This window comes from Lactuca sativa, chromosome 2, assembly GCF_002870075.4.
Source record: "Lactuca sativa cultivar Salinas chromosome 2, Lsat_Salinas_v11, whole genome shotgun sequence".
NCBI classification, from domain to species: domain Eukaryota; kingdom Viridiplantae; phylum Streptophyta; class Magnoliopsida; order Asterales; family Asteraceae; genus Lactuca; species Lactuca sativa.
The window spans coordinates 148570400-148592200 of NC_056624.2; the positions used below are offsets into that span (position 1 = coordinate 148570400).

The 21801-nt window shown below is 36.7% G+C and overlaps 2 protein-coding genes across 2 annotated transcripts; one reads left to right on the forward strand and one right to left on the reverse strand.

Annotated features, from left to right (window-relative positions):
• Nucleotides 1-11343: 11343 nt before the first annotated feature.
• On the reverse strand, nt 11344-12180 carry LOC128132205 (uncharacterized). The gene is made up of 2 exons (XM_052768456.1): nt 11698-12180; nt 11344-11627 (listed from the first exon to the last, which is right to left on the reverse strand). Exons 1-2 carry the CDS (start codon nt 11850-11852, stop codon nt 11360-11362), a joined length of 423 nt encoding a protein of 140 aa, XP_052624416.1. The 5' UTR covers nt 11853-12180; the 3' UTR covers nt 11344-11359.
• Nucleotides 12181-12332: 152 nt separating this feature from the next.
• Nucleotides 12333-19582, forward strand: LOC111909700 (protein NAP1). Its single transcript, XM_023905483.3, has 24 exons — nt 12333-12603; nt 12960-13402; nt 13496-13570; nt 13674-13754; nt 13830-13910; nt 14072-14154; nt 14237-14321; nt 14409-14534; nt 14630-14737; nt 14818-14862; nt 14946-15088; nt 15173-15305; nt 15399-15509; nt 15591-15669; nt 15749-15942; nt 16043-16188; nt 16279-16360; nt 16449-16559; nt 17011-17136; nt 17241-17377; nt 17473-17569; nt 17649-18643; nt 18712-18924; nt 19007-19582. Exons 2-24 carry the CDS (start codon nt 12989-12991, stop codon nt 19461-19463), a joined length of 4122 nt encoding a protein of 1373 aa, XP_023761251.1. The 5' UTR covers nt 12333-12603; nt 12960-12988; the 3' UTR covers nt 19464-19582.
• The last annotated feature ends 2219 nt before the right edge of the window (nt 19583-21801 follow it).

The window sequence follows — 21801 nt, forward strand, 5'->3', positions numbered from 1 at the left end:
TGACTTTTAGTTGACTTTGACTTGACCGAAAGTTGACGGTTGTCACATCATCCCCCCGTTAGAGGGAATTTCGTCCCGAAATTCGAATTTTGGCAAGGAGTTTGTAAATGACTAAGGTCGGCTCTACATTATTTTGATTCTGACTAAGAGACGAGTTATCATACATGAAAACTTAGCTTATACACATTATGATATAACCAATACTGGGCGGATAGTAAAATGTGCGATTCTATTTCAGTTTCACATCCCAACGAGGAAAAGAAACTAAGTCAGAATTCTCACATTTTATTATCTACCAGGTATTTGTTATATATAACTGGGGAATGTATAAGCGAGGAAATCATAACAAATAACTTAGTAATTCTTCTTAATGAATTAGAGTTCCTAGTCAGGGCTAACATTGAACCTAGATGTATTTTAACCGCTCACCTATAAAGTAGAAGCATGTTCTCGAAAGTTTGACCTACATCCCTATGATGCAGACCCACTGCGGAGTCGAAGCAAATTCCTAGAATGGTCTTATGACGACCTTGGGATTTCCTATTGTTTATGCTCCCAGTTTAATCTTTTGGCATTACTACTATGCATGCTTAAATCGATGTGAGACTTAATTAAATAAAGAAATTTGGAATTTAAACGTCGGTGTTGGAAACACGTACTAATATTTGCAGGCAGTTCCGGGGTGGTCTCTCCTTCGGTGATCGCAAGTACCCTTCCACCACCACTGGCATCCCTTGCTCTTGGGCAGTTCCTTTTAAAGTGGCCTGTTTCCCCACATTTGTAACAGGCTGGGCTTACTCCAGAGCCGGGGAACTGGTTGATGGGTCGTACCGGTGCCTTACAGAAACGGGTAGTGTGCCCTTTTCTATTGCAGTTCTTGCAATGCAATTCTCTACAAGCCCCAGTGTGATGGAAGCTACACTTGTTACATTTCGGAAGGGTTCCAGCGTATTGCTTTATGGGAGTTGGTGTGGTGAGGGTTGTGGCAGCATGAATCGCGACAATTGGCGTGGTTGTTGAAGTGTCACGGCTGGCTCGATGGTCGATGAGTTGTTGTGCCAACTCCTTGGCGCTGTCGAAGGTAGTTGGTCTTGAGGCCAATACACTATCATGAATCTGGGATGATAGCCCCCAAAGGTATCGTTCTATCTTCTTCTCCTCTGGGGTGACCATTGCAGGACAGAGGAGTGCTAGGTCATTGAATCGGGCAGTATAAGCTTCGAGATCCATTCCCGACATTTTGAGGTTCCAGAGTTCCTCTTCTAGTTTTTGCACTTCGCCTCTTGGGCAATACTCCTTTAGCATTAAAGCTTTTAGATCCTCCCAGCTTATAGAGTTAGCCACGGCAGGAGTAAGTGACTTAACTCGGCTATTCCACCAAGTAAGAGCTTTTCTTGAAAAAGTGAATGCCGCATACTTGACTTTGCTCGCTTCGGGACAAGCGCATATTTCAAAGACTGCTTCGGTCCTTTCAAACCATTGCATCAGCGCGATGAAGCCCCCGCTTCCGTCGAAAGAATCGGGTTTGCCATTTGTGAAGTCTTTGTAAGAACACTCCTTAGTGCGTCCTGTGCTGTCCCCCTGATTCGAGTTAGTATTCCCGGATCCGAAGCCGCCGGATCCATTTGTACCCATTTGCGACATTGCTGCCGCCACTGCTGCTGTTACGGCAGCTTGAAACATTATGGGATCAAACTGTGGAGGGGGCGGTGCTGTGCTCCCGGAGGGTCTGGACTTTTTCTTTGGCGGCATAGTCCTGTCATAAGTTGGTAGAGACGTACAAACGATAAGTTTTTGATAATAGTGACAAGTCAGAAGTTATCAAGCCAGACTTGTCTGTATCATGTTCTGTCTTAAAAGTATTTTGTATGTAATTCGCAACAAGGTCCTTGTGAATGAATTTTAGCGGTGGTGACTCAAATGCAACTAGTGATTTGTTTCGCCTGATCCCTTTCTAAAATTACTTGATATATATTAAGAATTTCTTAGAGTTACCATATGTATATTGTTTGTAGTATAGGGTTCGAGGATAATAGGTCTACATCTCATTAACGTAAGGAAGATTTTGGGCAATGCTACGGTTCCCTTGAATAGTGTAGTCTCCGGATTCTGAAGGATTCGAATGTCTCCACTTAACAACCTAGGTCGGTCGTGTTCTTCTTTCCAGGTTCCCAAGCACTCTACCCAAGGAGGCGTTGGGCCTTGAATAACCGGACGAGGGTTAGGATTTGGAACAAGGGCCATCAGGGTAGGTTTTCCACTTCAGGGTTGGGGTCAGGACCATCAGCAAAGCCTTCAGCTTGGTGACCATCCAAAGGGATTCGGTACTCATTCTATGGCTCCTCTCCGAGCCATTCAGTATTGCCGTGGTTAAGGTAGTACGGGTCGTCGTGGAGAAGAAACTCAGCCATAATATCTTTGCGAGAAATGGGGATATAAGAAATAACTAAGTAGACGTACTAATTAGATAATTATAAGGTGATCTTTATCAGGTACTTCAATATATTATTTAGTGTATACTAGTCACATGTATTTGGGACAGGATAGACCTTCGAATAAGCGATCCTAACTCTAAATCCCCAATCCAACGAGAACAGGAAGTAAAGCAAAGATTCACAGATTCTAAGCCTATGACGTCCTGGATACATATAGTTTTATTGTATCCTCTAGGCAGTTATTGACCTATTGATAAAAACTTATTTAGTTCTCAAATAAGCAATTATAATAATTCCAAAAACCCCTATGGCATTTCATTGTGGTAGTGTTGGTAAGTTTTTAGACTTGTTGCAACTCCTACGACCATTCCTGGGCATATGGTAATCATTTCTGGGTGAGACATAGTTGATCAGGCTATGTCATTCCCAGTCCTGACTATACATCTCCAAGCCTACTCGTATTGTTCAACAATTACTACTTTTGTCCCATCCCATCGTGATACTGACCCTAGTGTGTGTGTGCACATGCTCCTACTTTTATCGAAGAATTATTTGTTTCTAAAAGTATAGTTGTTTTGAAAACTTTAAATCAGAGACTTTCGGTCCCAATGTATTTATAGTTTGTATATCTTATGTGGTTTGATATACTGAGTTCAATATAAACAATGCTCTGATACCAATCTGTCACACCCCCAAACCAAGGATGGCGGAAACGTCCAGGGGTGGAGGACTTCATGTACAGTATCACAACAACGTGTATAATAGTGCTCAAAGTAAATACAACCATCATAAATATAATTGAAAAAGTTACATCAAAGTATATGTTTACATGTTTCAAAATCAATTACAATATGATGACAAAAATAAATTGTTGACGGTTTAACGTCCCATCCTCAAAGCTCTGAAGTTTTCCTGTTTCACTGATTTCCTGAGAATACAAGTAGTTTTGAAAAGTGTCAACAATTAAGTTGGTGAGTTCATAAGAGTTTTGTTTGGAGTAGAAACCGTTTTCCTTTTTAAAATCGATGAAGTTTGATTTCCAGAAAATCCAATATTTTCTTAGTTAAGTGTAAACAGAATAATTCTAAGTGATGCATCGATGTATTCTAGATTTACCCGTAGATTTCCCCTATAATTGTCCAGCCTATATAAGTTATATAAGATTTAGGTTAGATAAAACGTCGAATATGATGGGTCCGCCCTAGGTCCACAACCAAACAAGGAACAGGAGATGAGGCGGGCACCACCAATTCCAAGCCAATCCAGACTAAATTCTTGTATGACTCAAGCATATATGCTCAACGATTATAGTTGAAGTCTAACCATATGAAAATCTATTGTGATTATAACCTATACATATCATAGTTCACCGGGGAGTAATAGGGATTAGGGAACCTGAACTATGCATATGAATAGCTTATCAAAAGTGGTGATGGTGAGTTTAACCTATACATATCATAGTTCACCGGGAAGTGATAGGGATTAGTGAACCTGAACTATGCATATGAATAGCTTATCAAAAGTGGTGATGGTGAGTGTAACCTATACATATCATAGTTCACCGGGAAGTGATAGGGATTAGTGAACCTGAACTATGCATATGAATAGTTTATCAAAAGTGGTGATGGTGAGTGTAACCTATACATATCATAGTTCACCGGGAAGTGATAGGGATTAGTGAACCTGAACTATGCATATGAATAGCTTATCAAAAGTGGTGATGGTGAGTGTAACCTATACATATCATAGTTCACCGGGGAGTGATAGGGATTAGTGAACCTGAACTATGCATATGAATAGCTTACCAAAAGTGGTGGTGAATTCCTTTCTTGTAATTAAGTTCCTAGAGTAGATGAAACATAAACTATACCTATTATAGTTTATTACTTTTTTTGTAATATGTATTTACCATAACTATACCAATTATAACTAACGCGTTCGTTTGTGGGGGTATAATGGCTTAACTATACTTATTATAGATTATCTTAATCGTCCATAGCGGCAATAACTCTTTTGTAAGTGTAAGACCTTTAATATTGTGTTTGTTATATGAATGACCCTAAACTATACCTATTATAGTTTATCGATTGATTTCGTGGGAAATGAGCATAGGCCTTACTTGTCATAATTTATCAATGTTTATATTTTAATGGATATAGCCTCGTAATATCGTATATGTATATATATATATATATATATATATATATATATATATATATATATATATATATATATATATATATATATATATATTTGTCATACTTGTGAAGGTGTAAATCCATGTGTTTTCTGATGTATGTCTATGTAGGAATACAAAATTTGTCATATATTGCAACTACACATAATCACATAATGATGTATACCTTGCTCAACATGTTACAAGGTGAAATGAAATTTATTGTGTTTTTCTGTTAATAACCTTTTCTGTAACTGATATTGGAAAAATTGTAGAAAAATCATAAAATGTCCAAATCAGGTTCTGTAACTTCTGAGAGTTTGGAAAATGAGTCTAGTTTGTTTACAATTTTTATTATAATTTTTAATGACCTCTAACTTTGGTGAAAAAGTCCATAATCACAGACTGGTCCGGATTGATGTTTGAAATGATAGGCGGTTTTGTAAAAATCACCATAAATTGTAGAAAAATCGTATGGAGATGTGCAAGTAGTCATTTTAAAGCTAAGAAGTGGAACTACATGAACCTAAAACAGTTTTGAAAACAAAAATATTTAAGATGTCCAAAACAGTCCGTGAATGGAGTGAAACTTTTCTGATGAAAGCTGTTAGAAAAATGTAGTTATGTTCTAAGCATTTTAACTTGTATTCCCCCCCCCCCCCCCCTAAAAACTTGAGAAAGCGTGAAAATGTAGGGGTATGAACTCACCTTGTGTGATTTCAGTAGATAAGTGTTGAAGAAGAGAAGTGTTCAACCCAAGAACACTAGAAGAACCGTTTGAAGATTCGAAGCTCTAACACAAATATAATGGAGTTTGTGTAAGATATCCATGATTTGAGTGGAAATAATTGAGGTAATCATAAATGAAATGGATTATGCTTACCAAAGGTGGAGGAAACTCTCAAGATCAGCCCTTGAATCTCGGATTTCTAGAGAGAGAGAAAGGAGTTTGATCTTCTTGTGAAATGAGAACAAATGAAAGAAAATGAGGAGAGAGGATGATTATCCAGCTCTCAAAGGCATGGGGATGGCTTGTGAGGGAGGTAAAAGGTACAAGGTATGGTGGAAAGGAGTGTGGGTGGTCATGGAGTGGGTATGGGGGTTGCTTGTGTCATAAAATAAGGTAAAGTCAACACTCTACCTTTGTACTTTACCTAATCTTATTTGGATAAGATTTTACCCTTAAAATATGATTAAATTATTAATTTCGGGGTTTTATATTTTAAAATAAAGTTTTGGGTGAAAACCCTATGTTAAAATAATTAAAAATGGGTTTAAAACGCAAAAATACGCAAAATCGGGGTGAAAAATGAATTTTCCAGCGGAATCCTTCGGACCTAGGCCGAAGTTCGGTCCCTAGGCCGAAGTTCGGTCGGATGGTGCAGGTTTCGGAGGCGAGGGGCGCGAGCCGGAGGGAAGAAGCGAAGCGAGGCTGGTCCGAGGCTCGGTCCGAAGTGAAGGCGAGAAGCGAAAGCAGGTTCGGCCCGAAGGCTCGGTCCGATGAGGAGTCAGATGCGAAAGTAGGGGTTCGGTCCGAGGTGAGGCTAGAACCGAAGGGACTGTTGTGAACAGTAATGAACAGTACCTTCGGTTCGGATTTCCCTTCTACATAAGGTTCGGTTCGGACCTTTCTTCTTAGCATGGTTCGGTTCGGATCTCCTTCAAAGCCGGGTTCGGTTCGGATGAACAGTAACTTCGGTCCAGCTCATGAACAGTACTTTCGGTTCAGACCCTCATAAATAGTGCTTTCGGTTCGGTTCATGAATAGTACTTTCGGTTCGGAGGGTTCGTTTCCTTAAGTCCGTTTTTCGCGTAGACTTCCGTTCTTGGGCTATTTTCGCCAAATTCGAGGGTCGGGATGCCCCGAGTGATTATAGAAAGTTGGGAGAGATTTCGAGAGAGATTTGAGAGAGATTCCTCGTTCTCAGAGAGATTTGGGAGAGATTTGACGTACTTGGAGAGATTTCGCATACGAAGAGATACGTGAGAGAGATTTCACATACTTAGAGAGATTTGGGAGAGATTTGACATACTTGGAGAGATTTCACATACAAAGAGATATGTGAGAGAGATTTCACATACTTAGAGAGATTTGGGAGAGATTTGACATACTTGGAGAGATTTCACATACAAAGAGATATGTGAGAGAGATTTCACATACTTAGAGAGATTTGGGAGAGATTTGACATACTTGGAGAGATTTCGCATACAAAGAGATACGTGGGAGAGATTTCACATACTTAGAGAGATTTGGGAGAGATTTGACATACTTGGAGAGATTTCACATACAAAGAGATATGTGAGAGAGATTTCACATACTTAGAGAGATTTGGGAGAGATTTGACATACTTGGAGAGATTTCACATACAAAGAGATATGTGGGAGAGATTTCACATACTTAGAGATATGTGGGAGAGGTTTCACATACTTAGAGAGATTTGGGAGAGATTTCACTGGTGACCTTTTTGAGTGTCCGGCTACGCACTACAAGGTCCTTAAACCCCGTTATGCCTTGATTAGGGATCTTGCATACTCCCGATGAGTATGTAACATTGTCGTATCGGTTTGGCTTTCTACGTACCACCGTTTCAGGTTAAGGAGATTTAGGTGAACGCACTTTTCGATTTATGATCTCTCATTAGAATAGAGAGTTGTTTAGAAGTTACGTAACGTAAACTCTAGTACTCACGGCAATTTGAGTTGACCGGATTGACTTGTTGACTTTGACTTGACCGAAAGTTGACGGTTGTCACAGTAACATCCCAGAATTTAGAGCCAAAAATTTCAATTTTAAATAAGTAATTATAAAAACCATTAGGCTGAATCGTCAATAGTGCCGACCCATATCATAATCAAACCAATATGTCAAATAACAAAAAACATGTCATAGAAAAGTAATATTAGAGTACAACTCCCAAAGATCTCATAATGCGGAAAATCATAGTGTGATGCGCTGCGATCATGCCAACTCCTTTCCTTTTGAGGAAGAAGTACCTAAAACACAAACTAAAAACTGTAAGCACAAAGCTTAGTGAGTTCCCCCATCATACCACATACTATACAATAAACATACTTCCAAACATATATAGGTGTTGGTCTCCCCTTCAGTCTCTTTCAACCGGATACTGCCGAGCGTAACTGGGTGTTGGCCTCCCCTTCGGTCTCTTTCAATCGGATACTGCCGAGCATATCTAGGTGTTGGCCACCCCTTCGGTCTATTTCAACTAGATACGGGGTCTATTTTCACCCTACTACTACCACATATTACCATAGCATACAAGCACATAAATCACAACAGATAGTGGCTTACCAGACAATTATCACATAGACAATCATCTCTACTATAAACAACTACTAGTGGGCCGACATTGGTGCCTTTGGCCCACTTATACAGGGAAGGTAACTCACCTCAAATACTGGAAAGTAGATAAACAGTCCCCAACTCTGAATATCAACCCAACTCAATCCCCCAAGCATAAAAGATTTCCTTAAGTACCCCTTCATACTCATAACACTTTAAGGGTCAACTTTGGTAAAAGTCAAAGTCAAAGTCAACGCTCCAAGTTTACTCAACTTGTCAAGTTGCCCTTCAATTCAACGACTTTCCATGAATCACAGAATTATGATATCACGATCCAACTCATCGAGTTTTCCTCCAACTCGACAAGTTCTTCCTTTTCAACATAATCAGGACATCTCAATACAACTCGTCGAGTTCTTCTGTGAACTCGTCTAGTTCTTCAGGCTGTTAACCATTCTTAATACATTAAGCCATTATTCTTCAAATCTAAACCCTTTACTCCAGATCTAGACTGGAAATGCCTCTAGAAGGGTAAAGTTTCCAACTTTACCCATTAATACCTTTCCTAAAGAGATTAAGCTCAAACCCTAACCCAAAAAGGCCAAAGTCTTAATCCAAAGACCACCAAAACTACAAGATAGATCTGAAGAATAATGGATTAATGCATTAAGAATGGTTGCATGGGAAAGGACAAAAATATCACGTAAAGTTCCAACTTTTTCTTCATGCATGGCCATTAGAAGCTCCAAAAGGCCAAAATGATGGTCTAAAGGTTGCATGGGACTCCCATGGCCATAAAGTTGGCAACTTTATGCCATGAAAACCCCTCAAGACCCCATATCTGAAGTATTAACCTAGTTAGGAAGTCCAACTCCCATAGACCAAGATATTTGTGAAGGGTTATGAGCATTCTAACACTCCTATGGTGTACAAGCAACCCTAGAAGCCTTGGGTCTATGTTTTCTCTATTATACATGCAAATATGATTTTCCAAGGTTCTCATCCTAACTAACATACCATGGAGTACTTGTAATATAAAACTTAGTGGGTTGACATACCTTTTCTTGTGGTTGATTCCTTGGAGCTTCAAGAGCCTAGCACCAATAATGTGGATGCCTCAAGTGGAATCACAAATCACCAAAAACACCTTGGAAAACTTGAGAAAATAGTAATCAGACTAGAAATCGGCCCACTCTTGTTCACTCACACACTCGTGCCATTTCATGTGCCAAAAACCTCTTTATATAGTATGGAGAATTAGTGTTACATTCATGTAAACCCTAATACCCATGACTTTTCATTTCCATAGGATCCATGGGTTAAAAATTCCATGGACCATCCATGCAAGCTTAGCCCATCCTAAATGAACTTGGCCCATTCTATATATATATATATATATATATATATATATATATATATATATATATATATATATATATATATATATATATATATATATATATGTAAGAGTCTATATTTAATTAGTTCCTTTTGATCACTAAATTAATTCTAAATTAATTCTTGATTAATACTAATTAAATAATATGATTTCATATTAATATATTATAACTTATAATATATTAATAAACCATAGACATACTATTCTCAAAAGACTATCCATACAAATTGTTCCGGTGAAGTGCAACCCAAATGGACCATGCTACTCTCGGGTCGAGTATATACCAATAATAGTTATGGGTTTAGACATCTAATCTAACAATTTGGACAAAACCAAGAAAAATAACCCAAAAAGAAGATCTAAACAACTACAAGGCAAGGTTCAAGCTTTATACCAGAAAAGTGTCGTGGATGAGGCAAGGATTCTGGATTTACAAGCTCCTTTTTGTGCATTTAAGCTTTTCCTTCTTCCAATGGCTTCAGCACACACCAAAAACACCCAAAATGGCTCGCAATCACTTAAATAGCTTTAGGGTTTTGGAGATTTAGGGTTAGGATAGTGGAGGCTGGAAATGAGACCAACACCTTGAGGTTAAGGTGTTTAAATAGGGTGAAAAATCCTGGAGTTAGGGTTTCATTTTACCCAGCCAACTCGTTGAGTTGAGACCTCCCAACTTGTCGAGTTGGTCAGCCAAACGCGCGGTCCATAACATCTTTACTCGATGAGTTTGGGGACTCCAACTTGTCGAGTTGCTATATAAAAATGAATAATTTTAAGTTAAATACGTACCAGGAACCAGATGTTACACAAAAATAGAAGCTATGCCAGGGGTACAAGTGGAATTGGATGATTCCCTACCAGTTGAACTGGTAAGACCTATTATCTTTTATTAATTAACAATTTTTTTGGTAATTGTTGTGAACTAATTATATCGTTTTACACTATGATGTAAATGATTTCATTGATGGTCATCATTCTGATGATGATGTTTGTCTGGATGGTGGAGCTGAAGGTGCTGGCGATGAAGCTATTGGTGATGGTGATGGAGAAGTTCATGGTGCTGAAGATGAAGTTGTTGGTGATGGTGATAAAGAAAGTCATGGTGCTGGAGATGTTGATGATGTTGATGGTCCTGAAGGTGTGTTGATGGACCTGAAGGTGGTGTTGAGGAACTGGGTGATGATAAGGGAAATCAGGGTGACGATGAAGGACATGAGGTTGTCGCATTGGTTAGGAGAATAAGGAAAACATCTGAGAGGATTACCAAGATAAAGCTAAGGAAGGTTGTCTATGAAAAAGATGGTGGTGGTTCTTCTTCTGTAAAGCCAATCAACTTGGAGTAGTTTGTTAGGAAGAAGGGGGTGGGGGTGTAGTGGGAATGGTATAGGTTGCCACTTTTGTAAACTTTGTTTTTTTGACATTTTGGTACAGTAACATTCATATACCCACTGATTACAACATGCATCCAATTGTTATTTTTGTTACCATTTAGGTTGCCTTTTTTTGCACATTATTTAGGCATTTTGGTACAAATGGATGGCTACTACATATTGGTAGTATGTAATTAAACTATATGTAATGGATACACCCCCTTCCATGTTATGTTCAATCTTTTCGTTACTAAATAGTTAACAATTGTTACCATTCATCAATTGTTTCTACAATGTACCATTTTAGGGACCATTTTATGCAATGTTATGCAAAGGTGCAAATACATACCAATTACCATTTAATTCAATCTAATGAAATAACAATTCTTACCATTCACCAACTTGTACTCCAAATTCATACCAATTACCATTTTAATTCAATCTAAAACAAACCAATTTGTACTCCAAATTTCATTTATTGAAATTACAAGTGTTACCATTCACCAACTTGTATCCCAAATTCATACCAATTATCATTTTAATTCAATCTAAAACAAACCAACTTGTACTCCAAATTTCATACAAACCAACTAGTATTCCAATTAATATCCATACATTACAATTAACATCCATACATTACAAATTACAATCCTAACATTACATATACCTACCAAAGTATCAAATACCATCAAAAGCTACATATTTCATACTATCAAAAGCTATATATTTCAAGATCACAATACCAGTGGCATAACAACCAACTGCCATTAAATCTTGTATACTACTAAAACAAGCATGAACAATATAACCCCTAACAAAACAACAACCATCTGCATTAATGACATCATTTGTCGTTGCTCTATAAGCCAATTTGACTCTGGCATCATATCTTGTTTTGAACTCCTTTACCGTTAACCCATCTGAAAAACCCACAACCTCCTTCTCCCTACATAATTAGGTCAGTGCATAATACCCTTAGTGCAATCCTACTAAAGAAAAGGGAAAATGATTTTTACCTTATAATTAGTACACCCCAAAATTTCTTGACTAGATTTTCTGGTGTGCGGGAAACAAACACAAGACATAAATCTTCACACCAACACTTCACTTTGATCTTCTTCTTAAATCGTGAATTCACATTCGAGCTTGATTTTACAGAAGATGTTGGCATTTTGCGTGGAAGAATACTGTGGATGAGAGAGGGTGCAAGAAACGGGGGGAAGGGGAAGGGTTATGTGGGAGAGGGTTATAAAATGGGGCCCATGTTTGACATGTCACCTAAAGTGCCAAATCAACATATGGGTAACCGGCTGCTAAAGGTGCAACCTCTTAAATGAGATATTTGAAACCTTTAGCGAAAGTATCCGGTTTTATTATCATCAAAACTCATCTAATGGTAAAACCGACACTTTTTGGAAAAGTTAAGAACTTTTATGACAATTTCCCATTACCAAAAAAAATCACCTGAGTGGTCAATCCGATTCCGCAGACGGTCCGGGTCCTGACTCGATGGTTATTTTTGGAAAAATGTTTTGTTTTAGTTATATTTTTTTTGACACAAAAATGATTTTTTTGGCAAAATATGTATGGATATAGGTTTATCGTAAAAATAAAATTTGTTTGTTGACTTCCTCTGAAAGCAGTGGAGGGTGGTTATGGCACTCGGTTGGTCGGCGTCAGACAAACTGAAAATCCAAGTGAGTGCTGCGCACAGCGAAAATTCATCATACCATATCATTATCAACAACCTCAACTTCTCATTATTCTAAGCTCCATAAACCTCACTTCCAATCTTTCTCAAAAACCCAGATCTGAATTAGTGGATTCCACAAGTTTTGTCGATCCATTTCACTTTTCAACCTCCATTCTCGCTCTAAGCCTTAAGCTCCGGCTTTGTTCGTGAACATTTGTCGTCGTTCAAGGTACTATCTCTCTTTCTTCCTTATATAATCTCATTTCTCGATTATCACCATTGTAGTTGATGGATCTGCACAAAAACCTTAAGCCAGTTCCATGCCCTGGAATTGGAGTTCCCTAACACACTCACAAATATTCGAACTTGGTTGTAACTCATGACAAACTGCAATAAAACTGGATTATGAATGCAATTGTGAGCATCCTAAGATCTAGGGCATCCTTCATTGTGAACATATTGCTTAGCTAGTACCTAATTTGATGTCTGATAAACGTACATGGCATGGGTCTGAACCCTAATTTTGAAATTGCATACATGTTGACTTTCTGGAAGGGTTTCTGAAAACGAGTTATCAAATTTCAGATAGATTGGGATTGGATTATACAGGAACAATGCAAATGCCAAAATCCAGATTAAACTTATCAACACAAGAAGCATTGTCGACATCCCCAAGAGCAAGGGAGGTTGAAGGTCCTTCAAGATGGAGTGAATACTTGAATCAAGAAATGGGCACTCCAATGCCTTCTAGAACCTCCCGGAATAATGGATCAGAAGTATCATTCCAGCTTCCTGGAGTATCTCACAAGGGATTAAATGTTCAATGGGTATATCAACTTACCCAAGTTGCACAAGGATTAATGGCCAAAATCTATAGATTGAATCAAATCCTGGATTATCCAGATTCAGTAAATCATGTATTTTCTGAAGCATTTTGGAAAGCAGGTGTCTTCCCAAATTGCCCAAAGATTTGTATCCTGCTTTCAAAGAAGTTTCCAGAACATCATAGTAAACTGCAACTTGAACGTGTAAGTATTTCTGTATTCAATTATTTCTTGGGTTTCATTCTAATTCTTTCATTAAGTTCTAAGAAACATAAACTCGATAATTAACCTTTTTAGGTTGATAAAGTTGCTTTGGATGCTTTAAATGATCAAGCTGAAGTTCACTTACAAAGCTTGGAGCCATGGATTCAGGTGTGGAGTTTACTCTTAATCTCTTATATCTCCATTGTTAATCACATTCAAGAAATGTGAAAAATGGTTTTATATTCTTTGATAAATGGATAAATTTTTGTAGCTACTACTTGATATTGTGGCATTCAGAGAACAAGCTTTGCGACTCATATTGGATCTTAGCAGCACTGTTATTACCCTGTTGGTGAGTGTTTCTATATATTTTATGCTTTTTATGCAAATTAACTTTTTATATTTCTAAATTCTTTTTTTTTTGTAGCCACATCAGAACTCTCTTATCTTACATGCATTTATGGACCTCTTTTGTTCATTTGTTCGTGTCAATCTCTTTGCTGAGAAGGCAAGTCTATAGGCCATGTATGATAATCTATGTTTTTTATTATTGTTTATAACTTTTTATATATTGTTTTTCCACTTCCATATCTTCTAGGTATCAAGAGTTACATGATGATTTATACTAATTTTCATTTGCTGAAAATCTGGTATACTATTTGATTACAGTTACCAAGGAAAATGATGATCCAAATGTACAACCTTTTCCATGCTATTTTGAGAAATGATAGAGACTGTGATTTTTATTATAGGTATTCATTATGTGTTTAAATTCATACACTTTAAGATATATAAATATTTATCCACCTATTATATCTTTTCATGGAATTACAGATTGGTTCAATTCATAGATGCATATGATCCACCATTAAAAGGGTTGCATGAAGATCTGAATTTTGTTAGTCCTCGCATTGGAGAGGTCATTTTCTTTTCTTGATTATGAATTTCTTCTAGAACTTTCTAGAAACTAAATTACAATTTGTGCACTAAACCCATTTTTTTTCAGGTTCTAGAAGCTGTGGGTCCCATTATATTTTTGTCTACAGATACACGAAAGCTTAGAAACGAGGGTTTTCTTAGCCCCTTTCATCCCAGATATCCTGACATTCTCACAAACTCTGCACATCCAATGGTGCACAATTTATTATTTTTTTACTTTTACTTTAAAAAAACTATATACTTCCTTTATAAAATCATAATGATTTATTCTTTTTTCTTTGTTTACAGAGAGCTCAAGATTTGGCAAATGTAACTTCTTATAGAGAATGGGCACTATTTGGCTATCTTGTTTGTCCTGATGAGCTTCTTAGAGTAACCAGCATTGATATTGCTATGGTATAATTATAATTATAAATACAATTCCTACTTTTTTATAAACTTAATAATTTTCTTGCTTACATTAATCATGTTTACAGGTTGTATTGAAGGAAAATCTAGTTCTTACTTTATATAGAGACGAGGTAATTAATCTCTAAATGATAGTTGATAACTTTTTGTTTGAGGAGATTAATATATATATATTTTTTATATTCTTGAAATGTAGTATATATTGTTGCATGAGGATTATCAGTTATATGTAATGCCACGAATATTGGAATCAAAGAAAATGGCAAAATCAGGGCGTACAAAGCAAAAAGAAGCTGATTTGGAATATAGTGTTGCAAAGCAAGTTGAGAAAATGATAAGGTATTATTATTAACATGGGAATTATATTAATTAATCTGATCACTTTAATTAATAATTGTTGTTTTGTTTGTATGTTTTCTTTAGTGAAGTGCATGATCAAGCAATTGTATCATGTGATGCTATTCATCATGAAAGGAGAATATTATTAAAGCAAGAGATTGGAAGAATGGTTTTGTTTTTCACTGATCAACCGAGTTTATTAGCTCCTAATATTCAGGTTTATTATAATTAAACACACACTCCAATCTATATTTTTCAATGATATAATATAACTATTAACCTTTTTTTTTAATAAATATTTGTAATATAGATGGTATTTTCTGCATTGGCATTGGCACAAAGTGAAGTGATATGGTATTTTCAACATGTTGGAATTAATTCATCAAAATCCAAAACCAATCGTATAGTTGCTGTAGACATAGTAAGTGATAAATTATTCTTTTTTCTATATATATATTTTTTATAATATTAATTAACAAGTTTGACTTGTCAACATGTGTAGAATGCAAATGATCCCACAATAGGATTCTTGTTGGATGGAATGGATCACTTATGCTGTCTAGTACGCAAATACATTGCAGGTGAGGGTTTTTATAAAATGTTTAATTACCTTTTTACCCTTGAGGTGAAGGTTTAAATAATTAGACAATGTTTTTACAGCTGTGAGAGGGTATGGTTTATCCTACCTGTCATCTTCAGCGGGCCGCATCCGGTTCCTACTGAATACACCTGGCATGGTGGCTCTTGACCTGGACACCACTCTAAAAGGACTCTTCCAAAAAATCGTTGACCATCTTGAAAATATTCCAAAACCACAGGGTGAAAATATCTCTGCAATTACATGTGATCTTTCAGTAAGTAGTAGTAATCTTTAATTGCAATCCATTCAAGTTTTGTTATTATTTATTTATTTATACTCATGTTTATTATGTATAAAAAAAATTAAATAAACAGGAATTACGTAAAGACTGGTTATCGATTTTAATGATTGTTACATCTGCACGTTCTTCAATTAACATAAGACATTTGGAGAAAGCAACCGTGTCTACTGGAAAAGAAGGCTTGTTATCTGAAGGGAATGCTCTATACAATTGGTCAAGGTGCTCAAAGTTTATATTTTAAAATTTTTTTTTTTTAACTCACCTGTATACATACCTAATATATAATTTTAATTCTTATATGAATGCCAGATGTGTTGATGAACTTGAATCACAGCTTTCAAAACATGGGAGTTTGAAAAGGCTTTATTTCTACCATCAACATCTTACAACTGTATGTTTTAGGTTTTATTTTAGTTTATTTATGCTAGTTTTGAGAATTTGTAAACAAAAATATATTTTTGATAAATATGGAAAAACAGGTTTTCAGGAATACCATGTTTGGACCTGAAGGACGCCCCCAACATTGCTGTGCATGGCTTGGTGTTGCTAGCAGCTTTCCTGAATGTGCTTCTACAATTGTTCCAGAAGAGGTAATTCATAAATTTTAAATTAAATTACATTTTTGGTCCCCGGGTTTACCTGGTTTTGTCAATTTTGATCCCAAAATCTTTTCTCTTTCAGTTTTGGTCCCAAAAAAGTTTTCATTTGCAACTTTGGTCATTTTTTGAGGTTCTTGTAAAGTTTTTGGTCCCTGAGTATAGCTGATTTTGTAATTTTTTGTTCCCAAAAACTTTTCTTTTTCAGTTTTGGTCCCAAAAAAGTTTTCATTTGCAATTTTGGTCATTTTTTGAGGTTCTTGTAACGTTTTTTGTTCTTGTTCCAAGTAAAATGACAACTTTTGGTCCCAAAAGTATTGAACAGGGACCAAAAACCTCAAATAAGGACCAAAAGTGTAACTTACTCTAAATTTTATGCGTGCTTTTTAGTTTTTATCAATATCTTTTGAAGGGCAATTTACTGAATATTGATTGGTTGATACAGTTAACTAGAATTGGTCGAGATGCTGTTTTATATGTTGAGTCACTCATTGAGTCAATCATGGGAGGATTGGAAGGGCTAATCAACATTCTTGATTCTGAAGGAGGTTTTGGCTCTTTGGAGACACAGGTTCTTACTTTTTCATCAATTTCCTTAAAAAGTTACCAAATTCATGTATTAAATTTGATAAACCTAACTTATTATTATTATTATTATTATTTTTTAAATCCCAGCTTCTTCCAGAACAAGCAGCAATTCTAATGAACTTGACATCCAGACTTTCTATTCCTTCAGCAAAATCCCCAAGGGTATCTGGTATACATTTGCCAGGCTATGAAAGCTACCCTGAAAATAATAATTCCATTAAAATGTAACATTTCTGATTCCTCAACATTATAACTTGTTACATTTTGTTATTATCTCTTCCCCCAAAATTCACACACAACATTATTTATGTGTTTATAGGTTAGAAGCTGCCATGCAGAGGTTAACAAATCTTTGCTCAGTTTTGAATGACATGGAGCCTATCTGTGTTCTAAATCATGTATTTGTCTTGAGAGAGGTAATGATAATCCAAATAAATGTATTTATTTTGAATGACATAAAACAAAACTATTTCATCATGACATTTTGAAACACAGTACATGAGAGAATGCATCCTAGGAAACTTCAGAAGGCGTCTGCACACCGTATTAAAATCAGACACAGATCTTCAACGCCCCACAGTTCTAGAATCCCTAATCCGTAGACACGTCAGCATAGTCCTAATGGCGGAACAGCATATGAGCATGGACCTCACACAGGGGATCCGAGAAGTTTTGTTAACCGAATCCTTCACGGGTCCCGTTTCATCTCTCCACACATTCGATAAACCCAATAACGATCAACAAACGGGATCCGCAATCGAAGCTGTCTGCAATTGGTACATTGAAAACATAGTAAAAGATATCTCAGGAGCAGGAATCCTGTACGCGCCACTCCACAGATGCTTCAAAAGCGCACGCCCAGTTGGCGGGTATTTCGCGGAAGCTGTCACAGATCTCAAGGAATTACACGCTTTTGTAAGGATATTCGGTGGATACGGAGTCGACAGGCTGGACAGAATGCTAAAAGAACACACAGCCGCCCTTTTGAACTGTGTTGACTCGTCTCTTAGGGCAAATCGGGAATCTCTAGAAGCGGTTTCGGGCAGCATTCTCTCGGGTGACCGGATCGAGCGGGAAGCGAATGTGAGACAGATAATCGATGTGGAGACGGTGATTGGGTTCTGTATTCAGGCCGGGCAGGCTATTGCGTTTGACGCGTTGCTGGCGGAAGCTTCCGGGGCGGTGCTTCTAGAAGGTGCACCGTTGATTCATTCGTTGTTGGCGGGAGTTGCAGGGAATTTACCGGTGGAGGTGCCGGAGAAACGGGTGGTTAGGCGGATGAGGAGGGTGGCGAATGGTGTTGGGGTGGTGGTGGATCATGATTCCGAGTGGGTGAGGGAGATTTTGGAGGAGGTCGGTGGTGGGAGTGATGCTTCGTGGAGTTTGTTGGCTTATTTGTTTTCCACTTTTATGACTTCGAGTATTTGGAATACTACTGCTTTTAATGTTGAGACAGGTGGCTTCAATACAAATGTTCACTGTTTAGCAAGGTAATATTAAATTATTAATATATTTGTTTATTATATACTATTATTTATAATGACACTTTCATTTACAGGTGTATTTCTGCTGTGATTGCGGGAAGTGAGCTAGTTAGGGTTCAAAGAGAACATCAACAGAGACAGTTATATGCAAATGGCCATGCTGGCGACACGGTGGAATCGGAAACGCCAGATCAGCAGTCTGTCGAATCAAACATAAAATCCACAATGCATCTCTTTGTCAAAATCTCTGCGGGAATTGCACTCGATTCCTGGAACGAAATCGACAGGTTATTAATACTAATAGTATGAACTATGACTTTTTTTTCGGACGGAATGAGAGTAGATGACCATTTTACCCTTGTTCTACAGGTCTCATTTGGTGGCAAAGCTAATCTTTTTAGACCAATTATGTTCAATCTCTCCATACCTACCACGGACTTCACTCGAGCAACACGTCCCATACGCAATCCTACGTTCCATTTACAGTCAATACTACGGAAACACTCATTCCAATCCGATGTCACTACTAAGCATGTCCCCACGGAGCTCCCCGGCTCTATCGATGGGACATTCCTCTCCGGTTGTCCGGAATCCGTACGGTGATTCCACTCCGCAATCGGGCCATGATTCCGGTTACTTGAATGATAATGATAAGGGGCATGGAAAAGGAAACGATCATAAACATCGGAATGGAAGACGTTCGGGTCCATTGGATTATAGTTCGAGTCAGAAACTGAAGAATGAAGGGTCGACATCGGGAAGCAGAGGCCCGAGTCCACTCCCGAGATTTGCGGTTTCGAGATCGGGTCCCATATCGTACAAATAGACGGGTTGGAGTGTATTGTAGTGGAAATTCATGAATGTGTTGTCTTGGTGTTGAGCTTTACTATGAATTGACAATTGATGAGTTTGTTTTTATTGTTGATCAATGCTTTTTCCCTACTATTTGAAAGCCATCGTTATCTTTAGATTTGGGAGTAGATTGTATCGGCTTTGGAGAAGTGGTAGTAACTACATGATTGGGACAAGAAGAATGGTCATGTCCAAAGATTTTGCATTGGTCACATCTCTTTGTATGGATAACATAAGTATTAAGAGGTGATGCCGATGGCCTTGATTTTGATTTCTCCTTTTCCAAGCATCCTTAGCCAACATCTTAATAATAATACGTGCATAAACCGTCCTACCCACACCTCTTTCACACGTAGTAGTGAAAGAATCAAACTGAAGGGGGTTATACAGATTATTTGCTGTAAGGCTTACACGTTCGTTGTGTTTCAAGCAACAAAGTGATTTTTTTTTGTCCAGTCGCATCGGTTGTTAGAATTTAAGGATTTACAATAACAATAACTTGGATAATCTCTTGAATCGTATTTGAAAATCACTTTCTGAAATCTATAATTCGACAATTATTCTTGGGATTACATGAATGAAGATTCATGAGATAATCCAAAAGATCGAATCATATTACATGATTAACCTGATTTGAAAATACAAAATACCTTGATTGTGTCATGTGTTCTTCGAAACAATTTGCAAGCATAGAGAAGAATTTGATTTTTGGTTATTAAACTTGGTAAAACTTTGCATGCAATAACCATCTTCCATTTTGTACATGGAAAATGACAGTTTAAAATGATGGTTATAGGACAAAATAACGGTTAATAGTAGTTACAAGGGAATAACTGTCACCACAACTTTATAACATAACTACCAGGTTCTTGGAGGGAAAATTTATGTCCGATCTATTTCTCAAATATAATTTCGTTTAGGTTATGGGGTGCTGCCCATGGACCCTAGTATTTATGAATTCACGTTTATCAATTCAAGTGTGTATCCCGCGCCTACAGTCTCGAAAAGTAAACTATACTCAACATGTCTCTATGTTAATACTAACTACATTAAAATATATTGATAACATTAAAATCACCAACACTAGTTTCAAATGAGATCGAACTTTAGTCAACAAAAGACAAATCGGATTAGATCCAAACCTTTTTCAAAGCAAAAACTGGTTGTGTTACAACGCGAAAACTACAGTTCGATAAAATGGGATGTTGTGTTACACACATACAAAAACTGCTTTGAAAAAAAACAAAAGTTATATATATATATATATATATATATATATATATATATATATATATATATATATATATATATATATATATATATATATATATATATATATATATAAAAGAAATAGAAACCACTAAAATAGCAAACAAAAGATATAGAAATAGGTATTGTAGTTTTCGCGTTGTAACACAACATCCCATTTTATCGGGAATTAGCATATAAATGATGACATTATTTGCAATAACGTCATGAATCAATGAAAACATAGTGTGTATGTCTCTCTCTCTCTCTCTCTCTCTATATATATATATATATATATATATATATATATATATATATATATATATATATATATATATATATATATATATTAAAAGAATCAAACAGATCACCAAGATTTTTTTTTCTAAGCATTCTTTGCCAACATTTCAATAAGGAATTTTAACTTGGATTCCGATAAACTAATTATTTGTTTGTTCAAAATAATTGAACTTAATGTTTTAATTTTGATTAAAAGGAAAGAAAGTGTAGTTGAAATAACTCACTCAGAACACTTTTTAAAGGATTACGTGGTATGATTAGATCGAATAAGCCCTTCTGGAATAAACACTCGGCCGCTTGTGAACCATCGCGTACTGTTTTATTCAATGTTTGTTCATTTACTCTTTTACCCGCAAAGGCAATGTAGACATTGATACGTGCATAAACCGCTCTGCCCGAACCTCTTTCACACATAGAAGTAGTGAAAGAACCAAACCTGATGGGGTTTACCAAGATTGTTTGCTATAAGGCTTAGGCCTTTGTTGAACAATTGTAGATATGCATAATTTTTCCAAGCATCCTTGCCTGAAATCTCAATAAAGTTGAAAGTAGAGGTGCACAAACATATTTTTGTTTTCCGAATTCATACCAGTTTCAAACGAGATTGAACGGTCAACAAATGTCAAATGAGATCGGATCCAAACATGTTTCAAAATGAAAAATGCCAGCATCTATAGAAACTCAATTATGTAAACCGGCTAAAAAAAGAATTTTTATATATATATATATATATATATATATATATATATATATATATATATATA